This window comes from Diadema antillarum, unplaced genomic scaffold (genome assembly GCF_040938485.1).
Source record: "Diadema antillarum isolate AM-2024a unplaced genomic scaffold, OU_Dant_1.0 seq00001516_RagTag, whole genome shotgun sequence".
Lineage (NCBI taxonomy): Eukaryota > Metazoa > Echinodermata > Echinoidea > Diadematoida > Diadematidae > Diadema > Diadema antillarum.
Window position 1 is genome coordinate 9,648 of NW_027272248.1, and position 20,727 is coordinate 30,374.

Here is a 20,727-nt window from a genome sequence, read left to right on the forward strand (position 1 = left end):
AAATGTCCAAAGAAATCTTCCAGACACACTGGTACTAAAACAAGAACTTGTTCACATGCAGGTAATTGAGTGCACGCTTGTAATTGACAGTGTGCATTGCTTAAGTATACAATTATGCCGTCAATGAGCATGATTACAGCAAGCCAGAGTCGCACAGGTATTCTGGGCATGTTAAGCAAAATAAAAGACTGATCATGTGATTTCTCTCAGCCAGTCATTTGATTAGGATCCATATTACCCGCTATACCGTTTTATCATTACTATGATAAATCTTGCATGCTGCACAGATGCTACCAGTTTTTATACATGGGAAGTAGAGTTCTTCCTGTTTGATGATAGTTTGTGCATGTACTTGTGAGAGTAAATGCAAGGAAATGCACTAATCCTTGAGTAAATTGACATTACATGAGTCAAAGAGTTGTGTAAGTCTGCACGATAAAAGAGTCCAAAAGTTTTCCCGTCTTTTCTTTTGCTATCATGCTGGGTTCTGTGCATTAAAGTAGACATTTGCATGAAGTCGACAGCCTTTCTCAAGTCCCATGCATGCAAATTTATGTGAGGCTTGCTGTAAAACAAGTCCTGTCATTACTAAAAGAGGATGCATCTTATAGTGGCGTAGGGAGACACTGTCTTCCTAGATGCAGCTACTCTTGTCATCTGTCATCATCTAGCCGCTCTTCTCCGTGAGCGAAGACGAGGACACGTCTTCCCATCTTTCCCTCGGGCAGGTGAGTGTGGAAGTAGCTCGCAACCTGGCATGATAAATTGAAGTGTAACAGTTGATGAGCTGGATCATATCACATGCGGTTCTACTCAAAACACTCCCTGCCTGACTTATAATACAAAAGATTACACCACAAAAACTATAGTATCAGGATGGCATGTGTGTATTGAAAGTGATAAACTGTAATTCTGAACTTGTATGACCCTTCCACGGTCACACATGCATCAGAAAATAAACGTATGAAAGAAATCAACAAAAATAAAAACAAAATGAAAGTAGATATTCGTTGTCTATATTTGTAAATGTATACACAACTTCACAGAGACCTTAACCTTTACAATAGAGATAATGTAAAAGTGGATATTTTCGCCCTTGGCTGGGTAAGAAGAGTTTCGCATGTTTTTAATTCCGCAGAATCAAGACATCACCTATTGAAACATATGGCAACCAAGAAAATATTCGCGTGCTTTTATTTTTGCGCTAGTTTCTGGTTGCGTGAAATGTGTGAAAATTTCAACACCACAAAAATGTCCACTTTTACAGTACTTCTTACACTCTGAAGTGTACTGAATTGAGTTGGGGCTGGCCCGTTATAAACTGTCACTATCATTCTTAATATCAATGCCCATTATCATTGTCTGGAATAATGGAATGTGCAATTTCCTTGGTAATTGCTATCAAAGTACATTTTTCAAAAGTATGTCAAATTTGCATAGGGCATATCAAAAGATTTCACCCAGTGTCAATGTGCAATACTTCTAAAAGATTTGAAACACATGGTACACCATATTTCAGTAAGAAATGTGTTGAGTTCACGTTTGTGTCTCAACTTCTGTTCCATCCTTTCTAATGAAATCTACCACCTCAGTACTGAGATGGTTCTCATTTCATTTCATTTCATTTCATTTATTTCCATCATTCCACAAGGATAAAAAACACAAAACATACAAATCAAAACGTTAACACAAGGTATTGTTACATTCATATGCTATACAAATCAGCACAAAGTACACAACTGTAATGATGAAAAATAGAATGCACATGAGAAAGCCTTTAAATGGCTTGTAAGACTGTGCATACTGTATCAAATATTACAAGCAATACCTCGATCGTACATTGTATCTAGACCCATCTATCTATTCACAAAAACTATGTGGGGTAATCAAATTTAACTTACCTCCTGATATCTGTTTTCTGTCAGGAAGTCCTGAATATCCTGTTGAAATAAACAAAAGAAAAAGATGACCTTAGATCCACTCTGAAGAGTAATCATAACTACGGGTGTGTTCAAGTTTGTAACAAATTGATGCGTGATTCTAGACAGTAATATAAGTCCCACATATTTTGCACTTATGAAATTTTGAAAAGTGGGATTTGTAAGGCAGCTTTGCAAGTGATAACTACAGTGTTACAGATTTAGAATTAAGTATCATCCACATTGTTGGGAAATAGCCGGAATAACATACAGCCCATTGGTGTTACCACAGGCATTATTTTCGAGAGTTTTTAATTTTGCAAGGATCAATTTACTCAAGAAATACACGAAAATAGGAAAAGTTGCCAAATATAGCACATATGCAGTAGTCTGACATCTAAACAGACTGGAATGCAGATGAAAGAAGAATCAATGGAGTATTCAGAAATTTGGGATAGGGAATGGAGGCAAGTCATTGGTCCTTGAGTGTCAGTAGAAAACTATGTCTCGTAAAGACTGGAATACACTTTTAATGTACGTAGTGCTGACAATTTTTACAATTGTGATCATTTACAACTAGCAGAGGACAAAGTCTTGATAAGTTTCAATCTTTCTTATTTTATCATTTGCTTCTCAAGTTTCTGCTGATGCTGTTTCATGTGAAAAACAATAGCTGTCTGATCAAGACATTTACCTTTCGTTTCATGACTATAAATACGAGGGGAAGTAGAGAGCAAACTTACTGGTTGCAACACGTCAAACAGAATGAGGTGGGTGGGAAGGTGGGGCGAGTCTTTGTACTCTGTTCTGAGCCATCCAACAGGGTCGCTGTAAAACTGAGAGGATTCGTCCACATAGTCTGCCGCCCTCTGGAGATTTGGCGGGCATTCCAAGAAGCGCATGGGAAGTTCCTCATGAACAAAGCTGGCAGAGCGTAAAGTAGAAAGACAGAAGGCAACTCAAGGTTAGTGGACATATAAATCTGTAACTGTATGGATTGTGCTTATTATTACAAATTGCAGAAGTTTTGTTATTGATAAACACCACTGACACAAGATGATCTATTTGGTAAAAGGATTGTAAAAACTGGAAAAAGGAAAAACAGATTTCTGGCGATAAACATTTGTGGCAATACTCAATTATTGTTTCACCCAAGTGGGTTTGTATCTCCCACATACAGGGGCTCAGATGATTAACCCTTTGCGTGCTTTAAAGGTGCATAGTCCCAGTAGTGTAGAGGGCACTGTTGATGATACTTCCGATCACCATCAGCATTGATACGAAGATTACCGAAGTTGAGCTGTCATCGAGAGTAAAGTGCGTATGTGTTACTAAGTAACGTTGCCTTCGTTGTCTTCTCTGCGCATCACGCAGTCTGTAGTAATGCCAGGGTGCGTGCATATGTGCTTCTTATTATGACATCACAAAAGAAATTTGCTAAAGCTGTCATCCCCCTGAGCCGAATCATGAGCCGAACTGTGATCGGACCACTGACTACAGTGGATCGGACTTCTTCAGACTCGGGGAAGTGGGCCACAGCGTAAGCGCCAAAGAGGGGTCGATAGCATAGGTCTCTATAGGAAACTTGCGCCGTGCGCCCGCGTATGCATTTGACTAAAACACCGGGACCATGCACCTTTAAGTGTGAATTGGCACAGAAAAAACACCCCAAAACAATAAAGTCATACACACTGTCCTAAGTCCCTGGCACAGAGAGGATTTTCCAGGATGCTATGCGCATGCATAATAGTTTGGTCAGGGGAGATTTGAAGTGCTTGGATGCAACATGGGTTCATGAGCATAACTCCTGTGAGCTCACCACAATGGTATGACAGCTGTTCAACAGTTTGGAACCCACACACTCAGATCTTGATAAACAGAATGAAAGCTGTACAAACTCTAGATACAGTTGAGTAGTGCCACTGCCATGGAACATGAGCTGGGCTGGGAAATGCTGCAACTGTGACACAGGGTAAGAAGCAGCTCTCTACATTCTGTAAGGCATTTGCGGGTTGCCTGTCAATCGTACATAATCCCAGCACAAAAATCCCCGCATCTGGTCTGAAGGGTTCTTCTGAAGTTGCCGTCTACAAGCTTTGTCCTAGTCGCCACAAATAAAAACTTCTACAAGTATTCATTTACACCCAGGATCATCACAGACTGAAATGCATTGCCATCAGCAGTCAAACACTTTACAAGATGCTTTCAAAACAGCAGTCTTCCACCACAGTCAAGAGCAAAACCACTAGCTTCTAACTTCTCTCCCCGCGCACCAACATCAGTGCACCCCCTGTCCGATTGGCCCCAGCATATAGGGGTGTTGAAGAGTACCCCTCAAGAATAAGAAGAAGACACATAGTCCACATACCTGTAATATGGTGTAGAGTGGCAAGGCATGAGAAAGAGCAAGGACCTCTGTTGCCCGGCAACGTGCTCCTGAGCCAGTTGTCGGGCGTGGCCCATGACATCCAGCACCCCTCTCTGGTGCAGCAGCCCAAAGAAGACGCACGCTGGGATGTTCAGCAGTAGGTAGAGAACCAGCGGGGTGGACTTGCCTGTCTGATGAACGTGCTCCATAAACATACCTGCAAAAATGTGACCAATGGGGACAACACCAGCGCAAACAGGTGACATGCATACTACTGGTTACTTCTTCCTATAAAACACTTCAGCTATTAGCATATTCTAAGTAATTGCAAAAACAAAGGAGTTCTACTACTTGATAATCATTCACATTTACATTGATGTGTATATAGTATGATCTTATGGTCAGTGAATTTACCTTGATTTTACTCTCTTCTTTTCTTTGTAATTTATGATGTACTATCCTCCTCCCCCCCCCCCTTTTTTTAAATCTACGACAGGATGAATGATTTAATGATGATGCGATAGAAGTAAGAAAAAAGTAATGTCAGTTATTGTTGCTTGAAAGTATGTACAGCACTTTGACAATTACCGATTGTATCATTACTACAAGCTGTTATGTACTAAATTTGTGCAATATAAATAGAAACATAATAGTTTCCCAACAAAAAGGTAAAGAAGTCTTACCACAAAATAACATACAGATGGGCACTACAGGATAAATGAAGCGGAACTCCTTGTGACTTGCGAAACTGTAGTTTGAAAAAAAAAAGAAAAAAAGAGATTGTTGGGAACAAATCAAGTATAGATACACCATGAAGAAGACACAAAAGGATATACAGGGAGAGTGCAAGTGATATAATAATATCACTTAAAGCTTCTAGAAGTTTAAACATTGATCTTTGAATGGACTATGTAATATTACATTGTACATTGTTGTATCAAAGAGGTGGCAAAATAATTGGATTTTTTGTTGTTGTTGCTGTCATCTTTAAGAAACATAAAACCCAATCATTTATGAAGTCTAGCATGCAAGTTCCCCTTCAAATGTTATTTTATATCATTTGTTTGCAAGACTGTGTTACTCCACCATTGCTCATTCCTAATCAAAGATCACATGTTATAGCTTACATACATGAGGCATTGAAAGTACTTTTGGTACACGCAAATATGGATTGGGTCATAATTCTATACATGTAGGTCTTAAGTTGGTTCCAACTATCAACAATGGACAGCAAAAGGCTGATCTGGGGTCATATTTACCTTTGGATCAAACATGATAGAAAATTTCATATCCTAACAGTAACTATGCAGGCCCTACTATGTAATAGATTTTTCTAGTTTTATCCTCAAAACAAACAAACAAACAAACAAATAAATAAACAAGCAAATAATTGCCCAAACATACAGACAAGAAAGAATTAAAAAAGATATGATGTAAATGACATTGAAAATTCCTCACACTTGATAAGTGATGTAAGAAGCAAGAGAAAGCAGTAATTACCTATAGATGCATATGGTCCAAACTATGGTGAATAAGAGAATACTGTGCCTCCTAAATGCCATCTTGGCCCCCATGAGGAAGCATGGTATGTGGGTTCCCATGACAACCGGAAAACCCTGCGTGAAATACCAATGCCACGAGTGTGTTCCATAGAACGCACCAAAGTCATTGATGAAGTTGAAGTCTATGAAGTTCTTCTGAACACACACCCACTGAAATTGATAAGGAAATATACAACTGGCATCAAAGATCATAATACAATGTGTCACAAGAAATGTAAATGTCTCATTTTTCCATCAAACATGACACAGATGAAAATGGAATGTGAAAATGACAGACCATAAACTAGGTATTTGTTTGTTTGTTTGTTTGTTTGTTTGTGTTTTGCTATTTGTTTGTTCTTCATTTCATAATAAACACAATTTCTTACAGTTGCCAAAGTAAATGTTAATTTGTAAATGGGAAGACAATCTGGTTAGGTGTACATGGATATTCTTCTTTGATCCACATTCATGCAGCACTCGTTGTCTGATTCCAAAACCTGGACAACACGGGCCATCATTACAATCAGGGAAGGATTAATTGAACATGATTGTCATGAATTCATTGGTACAAACCCTCCAAATCATGCTTTAACTCTGGATACACAGGCAAGAATTAGAAACCAATTTCGTAACAGGGCAGACTGTTTCTTATTTTATCTTCTATTCCAACCTCCCTATTATGCCCAACCTCTCCTTATAAAAATATGATGAATGATCCATCAGATACATAGAAAACATGCATCCAGGCCTATTCACAACATACAGTACCATTCACTGAATGTCAGAAGGAATGTTTAATTAAGCACAATAATGATACCAGTAATCACCTGGACCCTCTAAATGTCTATCAGAGATCTACGACCAATCACATCTTTTGTGTGGGTTTGAAGACTTCAAGAGACTTGACCCCTTTTGACCCTTAAAGCTGCCCCTAAAGGGGAAATACAGGTACAGATAGTGAATAACTGAAAAATGATTGCATATATTGCAAGATGTAGATTTTCTGAGCTCCTTCCATGAATCTGTTGTATACATCCTACCATCAGTAGCATTTTGAAGCAGAAATGAATGACTAAATATGAAATAACATCACAAATCTCAGTCCCTTTCTATAAAAAAATGATGGTGTGTCCAGGCCTTCAGGGAATATCAAACACATAGATTTGTAAAAATCATACTCTCATTTCTACCACATTCGCTTGATTGTATGAAGCTGATGAATAAATGGTTTTCACCAACGAAACCTCAAGAGATCAAAAAGTAATGAGCTAAATCTTTGAATTTACTCACATGGCCATAAAACATTCTGTCTACCAGGAGGGAAATCAAGATGGCACCCACACTGAATTGCACAAAGGAGAAAGAGAGGGGAAAAAATAGGGGAGATCATCAGTGCATCCAAGTCTTGATTCAAGACTTGGAATGTATAATGGAGTGGACAAGCACATACCGGTACATGTACACTGTGATAAATGATGACCTGGGTGAGGATATTGGAATATTTTGATCACTGACTTTTCCATGCAAAATAGTATGGTGTGCAAACCAATCACAAAAATACAACGCAAAACTTATAGTAATGACACATTTACTTAATATTTTGCCAACTCACAGCTACTCTGATCGGTGGATTTATAAATCATCAAATAAATCATTAAATTCCTGCATAGCTCTTCAAACTCATGATATCATCTCTACACATTTGTTAATCATTCATTGACAAGTGAGATCAATATATTGGCAAGTTCAATACTGACAATTTAAGTTTGGTTGTTTGAATGTTTGAGTTTCTATGGTTAGGTGTGTACATGTGTTATGTATGTGTGAAAAATTTGCATGATCACCATGTGATCATCCTGAGGACTGATGGAATTCATTCTGGGTAGTTCTGACAAGAGGTGAGTGACCTTGACCAAAGGTCAAAGAACTGATTTGCAATTGGCTGCTCGGGGGGTCAATGTTCTGGAGCAGATTGACTGTTTGTTATCACGATGAAGACATCAGAATGAGGTATTAGATCACAAAACCACCAAAGGTCGCCAGACATGGATTTTTTTTTAGTGATGGCAGATTCTGAAAGAGCAAACTCCAAACTTTAAAATGATGCATAACTCTATATGAATGGACTTTCCTAACTTGGCAAAATAATGGGGGAAAATGACACACTCTTGAAAAGTGTTTACTGAGAAAAGAGGCTTTGAAGTTAAGTGTCTATGCAAGTGCTCTCACCAAGTTGTGCACTGTGTGCAGTGAATAGGACAAATGCCAGGATGTAAATCTCCACAGCAAACATAATCAAAAGGGATTATCAGATTAAGCTGAAATTTTGTGCACTCTACTACCACATTCTATTCATGACTAATGACAACTTTCAAATCAGGAGCATCACCAGCTTAATAGTTATTAGAGTTGAGAATTAAACGTGAGTAAAGGGTTTTTAAGAAATGGAAATGGGTCACTAGGGAATACCTTATCACACTATTCTCCATAAAAGTGTTCTGAAAAAAAAAGGGAAAATGTAACACACTAAATTTCTCATTAGTTTTACGTCTAGAATCCCAAACCTTCGATTTATGTTGAAGAATTGTTCTGTCAGAAAGTATGAAGAACTTAATATTGACTAGGTCAACACATTTCATGTATTTCCAGTCCGAAAACCAACAGACAGGACACCACTGATAGAATACCCCTTGTGACCACCTTCCATCCTAATCTACCCCCTCTCCACAACATCCTACATGACAATCACCATATCCTTTACACCTCTGATCGTCTCTTACAGGCCGTTCCAGATACTCCCATCCTGGCATACCGGCGCCCCTTCTGCCACAACCTCAAGGATCTCATCTTTCATGCTGAAGTACTCTGAGTCCCTGCCAACTGACAATTCTTCGCCTTTACAGCATGGCACCTTCAAATGCACAGCCATGTGCATCATTTGTAATATACACATCATCCATGAGAGTGACTCTTTCACCAGCAACTCTACCGGCCTCTCTCACCACACAAAGGGAAACATCACTTGTACTACCACTAATGTTGTATATCTCATCACTTGCAGAGTTTGTAGGATCCAGTATGTTGGGGAAACCAAGACCACACTCAAAAGACGCTTCTATGGGCACAGATCAACTGTCAACACAGCCAAGCTTGACATTCCAGTTGGCCACCATTTCAATCTCCCCAATCACTCTATTACTGACATGATTCTACAGGGCATCAAATCTTTAGGCACTAATCCAAAAACAGTCCAAAATAGCAGAGAGAAACTCTGGATGAAATGACATCACACAATTCCACCCCATGGCCTCAATATCCAGGAGTGAAATGACTAACATTTTTTGCCATTCTTTACACATTTTCCTAATATACACCTCTTATTCCTGATTAGTTCTTTCCTCTTGTAAGAGTCGCTTTTATATATAGCCCTTAATTATCCACCTCCTTGTAAATCAACAATCAACACATAATATCTCAAATTATTGCCTGGAAAGCACAACTAGATACAAACTGCACGCAGAATTCCTGAACAGATACAAAAAGAGAGGCATTGTCCTCAAAGGACTCCTCTTAAAGAAGACATCCGTCTTAAATAACAACTCACAGGAACAATGGCAATCCATTATTCAACAATACCAATGGAGGGCCATACAAATGTACCAACACCAAGACCGAATGCGTCGGAAGCACAACAATCAAGACCTCTGAACACAAGTGAACGCATAGAAGATTTAGAAGGAAAAGACATGGAAAAACACCAATGAATAAACAACAATAATTCTCATATGTACCCTAAACTCCTTAGTTGAAAACCCGTAAAGTAGCCAGTGTGAACCTCTCTCACTACAAATTATCACCAGCAGAGACAAACTTACTCTCTAAAGGCCTGAAATTCTGTCCCATGCCCCCTAAGTTGTTATAAAATGGTTGAATATTTGTAGGTTGTATTTGACTAAATGGGAACGAGCCCCACCATGGAAAGCCCCCCCCCCCCACACACACACACATACACCCATACACCCGGTCATAATCCTAACACTGACAACACACACAATCATACTCAGCTGCAACAAAGTAAGTTCTGCTCTTAATTGTATTTGGTAATATATATTTTTTGTTTGTTACCTGGTTATCTGTTCAAAATATTTTTGGATTACACTTTGTATATTATTGTACATAGGCAGGTTTTTGAAGTTATTGTTATGTGAAAGTATATATTTTTGAATTCATATAATTAAGGTCATTTGAGTAAGTCTGATTTTATACCGTATTTAATTTTGGCTGATTATTGCTGTTGCATATTGTCATTTCACGGCCTTGCTGAAAAACAGCTTATAGCTGATAGCAGGCTTTTACCGTGGTTAAATAGATAAATTCAATTCAATTCAATTCATTATAGATTTCTGACGAAGGTCGAAGCCCAAAATATAAACATGCATACATATACACATATGCATCATTTTGCATACATATATCTTTCCCTTTGGATTTCTACTTTGCTTTTCCCCTTTTGGATTGTACATTAAAATACTTTGATATGTTTTGTAACTTCCATTTGTTGGCTGACTCTCACTTTCACTTTAAATTTGTTGCCACTTCTTTGTACACCAGGTTTGGGTTCACTGCTTGTTCAGCTTCCCACCCAAGCCGTTGAGGACGGACTGATTTTGCTACTACACACATTTCCCATAGACACCTACCCAAGTATACTCAGGACTTGTCCTAATGGGCGAACCTATGCTGTTGCTATTGCACTCTTTTTCTATTCTTTATCCCTCTGTTGTTCCTTATCTTGTTTGATGTTGCCTCCCTATTCATCCTTATCCTTCATAGGTTGCCCCCTATGATCCAATGGGATCATCACTGGCCCACCTCTGCCTTTGTCTGTCCACCCTCCTGCTTTAATCCCCCTCCCTTTATACTTGTTGGGCTCCCTGCCCATGACTGGTCCTAACTCATCCCTTTTGTTTTCTTTGTTCTATGTCCCTAGCCCTCCCCTGAGTTTTCTTGTTGTGTGTAGTCCTTAATATGTGATTGCTTTTCCTGCCTGTTTGTCATTTTGCTTCTGATGAAGATTCTGCTAGGATCAAGAGCTCAGGCCCCTTTTGACTCCATTTTACTCCATTGGCTTGCCACTATTGGATCAGCAGTTTTCAGCAACTTTATTTGCTACATTTATTTCAAGTCCTCACGTAAAACCCGGGTGTGCAACTTTTAGTGGTTTTGTGATGCACTGTCACATATATAATCATGTGAACATAACATCATATTACAATGAAAACAATGTGTGAAATGCATAACACGTCCCCGGTGGAAAACCTATAACAGAAAAAAAAATACCGGTACATTACACAAAATCTGCAAAAATACGGCTGTCAATGTAAAGAAAAAATTAATGGTTGAAATGTATCTTGTCTAAAAATGTTGTTTGAAATGTAGAAAGTATTTATTAGCATGCAAAATAAGACAAAGCATCACCACATCATTTACAGTGACACTTGTTACATTACTGTAGAAGCTGTTATTTTCTCAAGGGTTTTATTTTCGTGAATTTCGCGAATCACGGTTGGACCATGAATTTTAACAACATGCGAAAATCACCATGCACTTGGGTAATAGTTCACTAACGACAGCCTCAGGGTCAATTCATGAAAACAACATCGTGAAAATGTCCATGATCTCCTCTTTCATGACAACATCTGTATTAAAGCAAAAATAACAGCTTATACTGCATACATTGCACTAATATGCACAAGAATTATGTCCTCAGAGAGAATACATACCCCACAGGGAGATAGAAAACCACAACCACTCGCAGTATTTCCAGCAACGCTATGAAGAAACTGTGAGAAAGAAAACAATGACAGGAAAGAATGATGGGACACTTTCAATGAAAACGATGCGTTCAGCTCAGCGATGTTCTTGCGCTCTGCAAAACTGCAGTAGTAAGAGTACTGTATATGCCGAATATTTAACAAGGTTTTTATTTTTGTGAATTTTGCGAGTCAGGTGCTATTTGCAAATTTAAAAACATGCAAAAGTATTAACTCTGATCCTGACATGAATGTGACATGCACATATACATCATACATTTCTCCATCAACCACATTCAGTACTCTACTCCACAATCACAAAATTCACCACTCGTGAAATTGTCAGGAAGTTCTGATTCTCAAAAAATTAGACTGACCTCGCTATAAAATATATGGCTTATACAGTACCAGGTAGACCAACAAAAAAAGTCCAATGAAAATACTGTAAAAAGCCATTGATGAAATTGCAATATAGAGGGTACGTCTTGCATGAAAATGTAGCACAAATATATATCAAAAGAGGGTACATCAATGTTTCTTTTTTCACTTTTTTTCCTCTTTGTTATCTCAAGGTAAAGCATAAAAGCAGCACAGGCAAAAAAAAAAAAGAATCCTGTTTGAATAGACAATTCTAAAATAATGCATCATAAATATGTTGACTTAACCAGTTTTGCTTTGTGGTGGCCAAAAAGATTAAAAGGATGGTACAGTATTGGTGGAGATGAGAATTGGGCTTTTAGCTTTTTTGTGAGATACCAAGAAAACACTTATGAAATAGTACAGAGCATGCTATCTTAAGAGGAAGTCAAAGTTTGTTTGATTAAAATTGGGCTTGGAATGGCTGAAACATCCCAACAACAAAAAAAATAAAACAAAGCGATCATAATAAAAGGTGGGTCCCACATTTTATTAAGATTGCTCTGTTTTGGATATCTCAGCCATTTCAAAACCAATTTCAATCAAATAAACATTGAATTCCTCATGGATTTACATGCTCTTTCATATTTCACAAGAGGTTTCTCATTATCTCACCAAAAACGTTAGAAACTTGAAGTTAGGCCTCAACCAAAACTATACAATCCCTTTAAGAACTTTGTGTTGTCAATAGCGAGTGTCTCCCATCTAAACAAGGAAAAGTAGAAATTACGCGGTGCGTAATATATGTCCCCGCCGGAAGTAGCATTTAGTAGCAAAATGTACAATATAGGTAAAAAGATGAAGGTCAAAGGTCAAAGAAGTCAAAGGTCAAAATTCTATGTAGAAGTTCTGAAGCCCTCACCTAGTGCCATCCCATAAAGCAAACGGAATCGAAATCGGGTTAGAAATGGCGAAGGAGTAGCATTTGGTAGCAAAATGAACAATACAGGTTAAAAATCAAGGTCAAAGGTCAAAGAAGTCAAAGGTCAAAATTTTGTGTAGAAGTTTTGAAGCCCTCACCTAGTGCCATCACTTAAAGCAAACGGAATTGAAATCGGGTTACAAATGGCGAAGGAGTAGCATTTTGTAGCAAAATGTACAATATAGGTCAAAAATCAAGGTCAAAGGTCAAAGAAGTCAAAGGTCAAAATTCTGTGTAGAAGTTTTGAAGCCCTTACCTAGTGCCATCATATAAAGCAAACGGAATCAAAATCGGGATAGAAATGGCGAAGGAGTAGCATTTTGAAGCAAAATGTACAATATAGGTCAAAGGTCAAGGTCAAAGGTCACAACTGAAATTCTGTATACAAGTTTCAAAGCTCCCATGTAGTGCTATCATATAAAGCAAACAGAATCAAAATCGGGTTAGAAATGGCGAAGGAGTAGCATTTTGAACATTTTGATCACACACGGACGCACACACGGACGGACACACGGACGGACACACGGACGGACACACGGACGGACACACGGACGGACGGACACACGGACACACACACGTACGGAGCCCGTTTCATAGTCCCCTGCTCGAACTCGTTCGGCGGGGACAATAACTTCCTCATATCTTACATCACATTGCATTTAAATCCGAAATTTTGATATTACACATCTAAGATTTATTCGAACAAGCACTATCCATTACGAGCAAAAACAAGAACCAACATTTGAATAATTTTTGGCTTTTTTCCCCACATACACTGCATCTTTCAGCTTGGGCAGGTGAACACAGATATCATCCTAACATTACTGAGTACAATGTGAATTAAATATTCTATAACATTTATTAAAAGAAAAATAATTTCAAACTATTAATGCAGTACAAGATGAGGCTGTTACACTATCCAATGCATTGCAAACTGCTTGTACTAAACTGCAGATTTATGAACACTAAACAATAGTCGGGATACTGTAAAAGTGGAAATTTTTTCAAAAGTAATTTTTTATGCTTGACTGGGTATTAGATGAATTTTACATGCTTTTAATTCCACGGAATGCAAACATAAAATAGTATTTTAGAAAATGACGAGCAAAAAAATTACATGCTTTCATTTTTGCACTACTTTTATGTCATGGAAATACGCACAAAAAGGTTGTGTCAAATCAAGTGACGCACCTCGACGGAAAGATCTCATTCCATTGTCGACAGAGGTTGACATGCCACAGACACAGAGGGAGCCATTGAATGACAGCTGTTGGTCGAACGAGGCAAGCTAGGGCAACGACTGCAACAAAGAGCCATGAGTTTCTGAACAAGAAGTGGTGATTGCAGTAGAAGAAAGAGGGCAGATGATGGCAATGATGAAGCAGAAGAAGAAGGAAGAAGGAAGAAAGGAATAACAGGATAAAATCCTTTGGACAAACATAACCAAAGTTTCAAATACAACAGTACATTACCAGTAGTTACATGAAGGATACATTGTATATTGAGATTGGATTGGTTGGTTGGTTGGTTGGTTGGTTGGTTGGTAGGTCGGTCGGTCGGTAGGTCGGTCGGTCGGTTGGTCGGTCGGTTGACTGGTTGACTGATTGATTGAGGCCAATTTAGGCCATTTATTTGGCAAAATAAAACACAAAAACATATAATAGTGGTGTCTACAATGAGAGTCATGCAATCCTGAAAGCATCTTGTGCTTGTATTAGGATGCCTACACATGAAAATATACTTTACAATGGCAACATTACAAATAATTTGTGTGAAGTCAAGTAAATAAACAAGACACCATCACATTAGTACATACATATTAGTGTCTACACACACTCGGATACAGCGAGATAACTGATATAATCAAGTAATTTTGCAGGTTCTACTTCATTAATGTTCTTATGTTTTTATCGCTGATATAACACGATAGCCGATACAACAATGAAATTTAAGTGGTCCAAAGCAGCTCATTATAGCAAGGTTCCTCTGAATGAAATAACATCAGAAGGATTCAAGGGATTACAGTTTGCCTTGGACAGTTTTAGTTAACTACACATTTGTAAGATCTTTAAAATGAATATCTGGATACCTTGTCTGGCCAATCTTCTTGTCATAAAGCCATTCCTTTGGCCATGGGAAGAAGTACAGGCCAACCGATGTTAAGCAGGCCTCCATAGTGTTGGTCAGGGTTCGAGTTGCACTGTAGAACACATACCATGAGGCTAGATTAAAAATAAGCTGGCATTTGGCTTTGTAAAGAGAAATCATTTCACATAGATGGGAAACACTAAATCTTACAGATGAAATAGAGTATAATTAAATCATTTCACATTTGCTCCCTTAGTAAAGAGGAGTGAGTGCTTAATCTATTCAAAATTGATCGAACTGATCTAATCGCAATTGAGCCAGCAAGGACTTTACATGAAATAGGTTTGAATCTCACATCTAATTTTTCTGTTTGTATCTATAGTTGAACAAATTGATCTTGATTAGGCATTAAGCATAGTAATGCAACAAAACCTGGCTTGGTAGAAAATTATTTTTCTCCCTGAATAGACCCCACTTTCTTCATAGGATATGACTTGTCAGATAAAAATCAGGATTCTATTTAACCAAATGAATTAAAATAAATGACATGGCAAGGCAAAGGTTATGATAATTACCCAGTAGCCTTTTCAGATGCATTAAGTAACTTATATCTTGTACAATATTGTGTATCATGCTAGCAACCACCCTCCCCCCACCCCATCCCAAGAAGAAAAAAAGATGGTTTCTGAGTAAACTATGACATTTCATGTAAAACACAGCAGCTTCACATTGATACTTGTGAGCATATACTCGACAAGGATGGTATTTTTTATTCAGTTAGCTGGTCAATATAATTCCATGTTCAGCATGTGTAGGCTACAGTAGGCCTACAGTGATTTGTTATACCATTTTCAATACAATTTATGCAGACTCATACACATGTTTGTACTTGTAGATCACTAGTAATTGAGATAAGAATAATATAATCCATGCACTCTGATCGAACCGCACCAGGAAAATTCTGATATACCACAAGGAATGGCACCTACACTTGTATTGAAATGTTTACAAGTTACTGTAGCAAGTTGAAGACATGGGAAAGGATACTGTCCATTTTCCAACACTGTGTCCATGGAGATGGCAAGACACTTTGTAAAGACAAAAATCCCCTATTGCTGAGAATGTTGCTTGTAGAATGCGTGGAGCAAAAATCTGTCAATAGAGAGAGAAAACAAAACACCATGACGCGTGCCACTCAATCAGATGTGAATTGACACAAACATCGCAAACACATCTACCGGTACATGCTTGATTATCGGTAAATTGCATCTTTTCTTTGAGTTGCCTCTCTCATTAATGCAAGAGCAGATTTTGGAAAGACAAAGAAAGGTTAGAAAAAAATTATGAATGGAACAAATCACAACTGGCTAAGTAAAATCTATGAATATGATTATGTATGGATTGAAACTACAAGAGAGGAGTCATACAGTTGAACTGCCACAAAATATATATATTGACACGCATAGGCCCTAGATAGATACGTAAAATTGTATTATTCTGTGAAATATTATATTATGCAACAAACTCTGAAATATATGACTCTCAGTGAGATATTCTATTCTTTGAATTCTTACCAGGACTAATGGATAATCCAGATTAAGCATGGCAAGGATCTTGTATTGAGCTGCAAACAGGGCGGGGTAGGTGTACCCCCGGAGTCCAGACTGCCACTCCCAGGTGAGGTAGCCATATGTGAGTCAAATTTAGTTAAGGGACAAGTGCACATCTTGTTACACTTAATTGTTACAAACGTGTAGGCCTACACATTCAACTTGTAGTACCTCATGTCAGTGTATAAAACTAATGAGAACACTTCCATAGGTCACTGAAAACTGAACATTATCCTTTATAATAGCTTAAACCATCAAGACCTGTGTGAACTTCGCTGCCGAAATTATCATATTTGCACCTCTGAATTTAATGCTGTACTGTATCAAAATTGGAGAAAAAAAAATGCAATGCACATGGAAACTACATAAAATAAGAAATTCCCAAACATTCGCCAATCTCAGGGAAAAACACATAACCTACTCTTCTGAATTAAGTTGTAAATTAAATTTGCAAAATTTTGAACTTTGAATAGACCCTATAGGCCCTACTTCAGAGTCTCTTTTCTCTGTGGTACACACTTTTCCAGAGTGTTTTTTTTTTCCCAATATCTAAATAGGTTATGAGAGTCAATTTGAATTGAGTTATACATCATTTTAAAGCTTAAAGTTGGCTCTTTCACAATATGCCCTTAACCCATTGACGAGGTCCGAGTATACTCGCGCAAGTGTCTATAGAAAATGCGTGTTGTAGCAAAATCAGTCCGTCCTCAACGGGTTAACTAAAAATCCATGTCTGGCAACTTTTTGTTGGTTTCATTATGCAAGGTCACATTACTGTAAAGTGGATATTTTCGTATGACTAATTTTTCACGTTCGGCTGGGTAAGAAGAGTTTCGCGTGTTTTTAATTCTGCGGAATCAAGACATCAGCAACTGGAACATATGGCAAGCAAAATGTTCGCGTGCTTTTATTTCGCGTTAGTTTCTGGTTGCGTGAAATGTGCGAAAAATGTCAACACCGCGAAAATTTCCACTTACAAAGCGTATACAGTATAATTTATGTTAAAACATGTCTCATAATAAGACCTGAATAGTAAACTACAGAATGGGTCACATGTGTGTGAAGCATGACTCAAAAGGATATCCAAAGACCATTTTGTGAGCCACCTCCAGTGACTGCCAATATTCATCTGGGACGAAAGACGTCTGCACCAGGGCTACATTGAGCCATCTGAAGAGCAGCAGGAAGGTAACGATCTTGGGGTCAGACCAGCCCTTCTGTTTGGCCCTCCTCGACGAGTCCTTCGCCCTCTCATGGTCAATGGGTCCGAGCGTCTCTACTTGAATTCCAGGTCTTGCTCGTAGATTGTATGCCATGGCACTATACATCATGCAAAGTGATACAAACAATGAAAACAAAGAAGGATTCAGGAAAGGTTCCATTGGGTTATAATTCCAATAGACCCCTATATACATTTTTTAACCTACCAAATGCCAGAGCCCTCCTGTCCCCTTAAAGAAGAAAAAAAAAAAAAATAAAAATATATATGTTGTACCTGGCAGTGACTGATTGAATCAAGGACAACATACAAATTCAGTTTGGGGATGGGGAGGAGTCAGCAGTCATATACTTCATGAAATCTAATCTAAAGTTGTCCATCTTTATCATAGAGTACCGTACTTGTGCATTTCTACATAATGTATTGATATTAATGTACCAAAAGTATTAGAGTTAGACCTATAATATTACAAAGCATGCGCCATAAGAGTACAAAATGTTTGGACATACGGTAGTTCAGATTCTGAACGTTTTTTATTGGGTTCTATCCTCCCTGTATACTGCATATGGCAGGCTCGCATACAAAGCCTGCTTTCTTCGCAGCTTGCGCTTGGTGACAATAGTAAAATGGCCATACCCTACCAGGGATGCCAAGTTCAAAACAATTTTATGAGTGAGATTTTCATGACTCGGAATCTCAACGTGCGAATGTGCACGCAAGCGAGGGTGTAGGAGGGGTCCAACATCCCCCCCCCCCCCCCCCAGTGGCCTCCCACGGTAGGGAGATTTTTCAATTCTCAGCTCTTAATGGTGCGATCAGGTGCATACTTAAGTGACTATATTTTACTTATTTTGAAAGACAAAAGGAAAATATTCAATTTGAGCTATGCTCATGATTAGTTGCCCAAATTGCAGACTTTGCCCGATGCGTGAGAAAAATGGGTGCCATGCGTGAGATTGTGAGACGACCCCTATGCCCTAAATGCTTGAGTCTCACTCAGAATGCGTGAGACTTGGTAGCTCTGCCCTACCCCGAGAATTTGCACATTGTCACCCATTTCAATTACCGGTACCACGGTAGTTTATCATGTGTAGGATCTAGTCTGTAGAATCTTTAAGTTATAACATACACACCATCGATTCTTTATACACGTGGAAGAGGGTTAGTTAGTATATCACATTTACAGAGACTCCAACTCTCCTGCTTTCGACGGGAGATCTCCCGCCGAAAGCCCACTTTTGCAAAATCTCCCGTTCTCCGGCCCGCTTGAGATTTAATTTCTCCCACCCTGGCTCTGTGTCTCCCCTTTGAAATGATTTCTCACTTTTTGTCTTCGTATGTTGAAAAATAAGCCTTAAATAGCACAAGAGACCATCAAGAACCCTAATTATTAGAGCTTCCAGGGCCCAAGCGGGCCCTGGACCCCGACCACAAGGAACTTTGCGCTCGTGATATACGCTTCGCGCACATCAAGATGGAGTCTCCCGTTTGCTAGGGGTTTCAGGCAGGAGAATCTCCAGATCAGAAGGTGCTTAGGGTTGGAGTCTCTGCATTCAATCGGCTGGTTAAACTTCACGTCCCAGTGGCGGATCCAGGAAGGACCTCACCGGGCACCCCCCCCCCCCCCCCCCTTGCTTATTTTTTTTTTTGTTGAAACAAAATCAAAAGAAATGAAAAGAAAAAATGGGGAAGGGTTGCATGTGAGTGCGCCCCTTTAATTTTGTAAACGCTCCACCTCTTTACGGAATTCCTGGATCCGCCCCTGCGTCCACTTCCAAAGTAGACGCCCTTATCTTAGTTAAACGAAAGCTGTTCTGTCGATCCGATATTCACACACAACACACAACGCACACACATACACACCCACCCACACTAAAATCAACGTGTGGGACTAACTCCTCTCGGGTCTCTCAAGAGCAGTCTCCTCGATGCAGCTGCCAGACAAAAAGTACGTAGTACAGTGCCCGATTATATGCTTATACAGTTTTACAAACAAGTGAATGGTTTTTTTTTATCAGAACAATAATAACTATGCAAAATATTTACTATTAAAGTTGTGCATCTATGATGGTAGGGGTGCCAAAAGTCGAGATTCACTCTTGCATTCCGTCGCTCTCTTCCATGTCCCCAGGTGTAGCCTTTCATGTTGGGTCCGTCTGTGCGTCCCCAAGTATAGCCTTTCGTGTTGGGTCCGTCTGTCCCCATGTACTTGAGAACCTTTCATGTTGTTGGGTTCGTCTGACCGCTAACAACATGGTAGTCCTACTAGTGTCCGGATAATACAGAAGTTCTGATAGAGAGGACCGGATAATTGAGGTTAGACTGCAGTTGTTTTAGGCTAGCTAGTTCAGTTGTTGATAAGCAAGTGGTAGTGTCCAAAGCAAGGGCCAATCAAGGCTAATTTACACTGTACAGCCATTACCGATTCGATTTCAACCTCAGTAAAAGTTTCAGTAAAAGTGCTGCTGTCCTTAATTGGAGCTCCAGGACAAAATGAACAGATGTACAGCAAGGAGTGTCACAGATGACTTTAGAATACTGTGCAGAAGAATGATCCGTGCTTTATTGAGATAATTATTTACCACATGCACTACACTGTTATCATTTTAATTCCATAGCTAACTAAGTAAATACCATTGCTGTTTTGTCTTTTTATTCTGTCATCATTGATGAAATTTGGCTACTGGTACACTAGAAATACTAGCAGTTCTAAGTTCTAAGGTTATAATTGCTGTTTTTCCTTGTTCTAAATTTGTCAATCATAATAGCTTGACAGCAAGTTCCTCACATACATATCATCGTTGTGACATTGTCTGGGAGGAATCAT

General features: G+C 38.8%; 1 protein-coding gene across 1 annotated transcript; it reads right to left on the reverse strand.

Moving 5' to 3' along the window:
- Positions 1 to 307: 307 nt before the first annotated feature.
- Positions 308 to 20,023, reverse strand: LOC139710253 (GPI mannosyltransferase 3-like). Its single transcript, XM_071622185.1, has 16 exons — positions 19,947 to 20,023; positions 17,765 to 18,001; positions 16,646 to 16,763; positions 16,119 to 16,223; positions 15,073 to 15,221; positions 14,175 to 14,306; positions 11,615 to 11,674; positions 9,484 to 9,535; positions 8,612 to 8,742; positions 7,122 to 7,173; positions 5,788 to 5,999; positions 4,971 to 5,035; positions 4,288 to 4,504; positions 2,663 to 2,843; positions 1,902 to 1,940; positions 308 to 752 (listed from the first exon to the last, which is right to left on the reverse strand). Exons 2-16 carry the CDS (start codon positions 17,995 to 17,997, stop codon positions 654 to 656), a joined length of 1,845 nt encoding a protein of 614 aa, XP_071478286.1. The 5' UTR covers positions 17,998 to 18,001; positions 19,947 to 20,023; the 3' UTR covers positions 308 to 653.
- Positions 20,024 to 20,727: the final 704 nt, after the last annotated feature.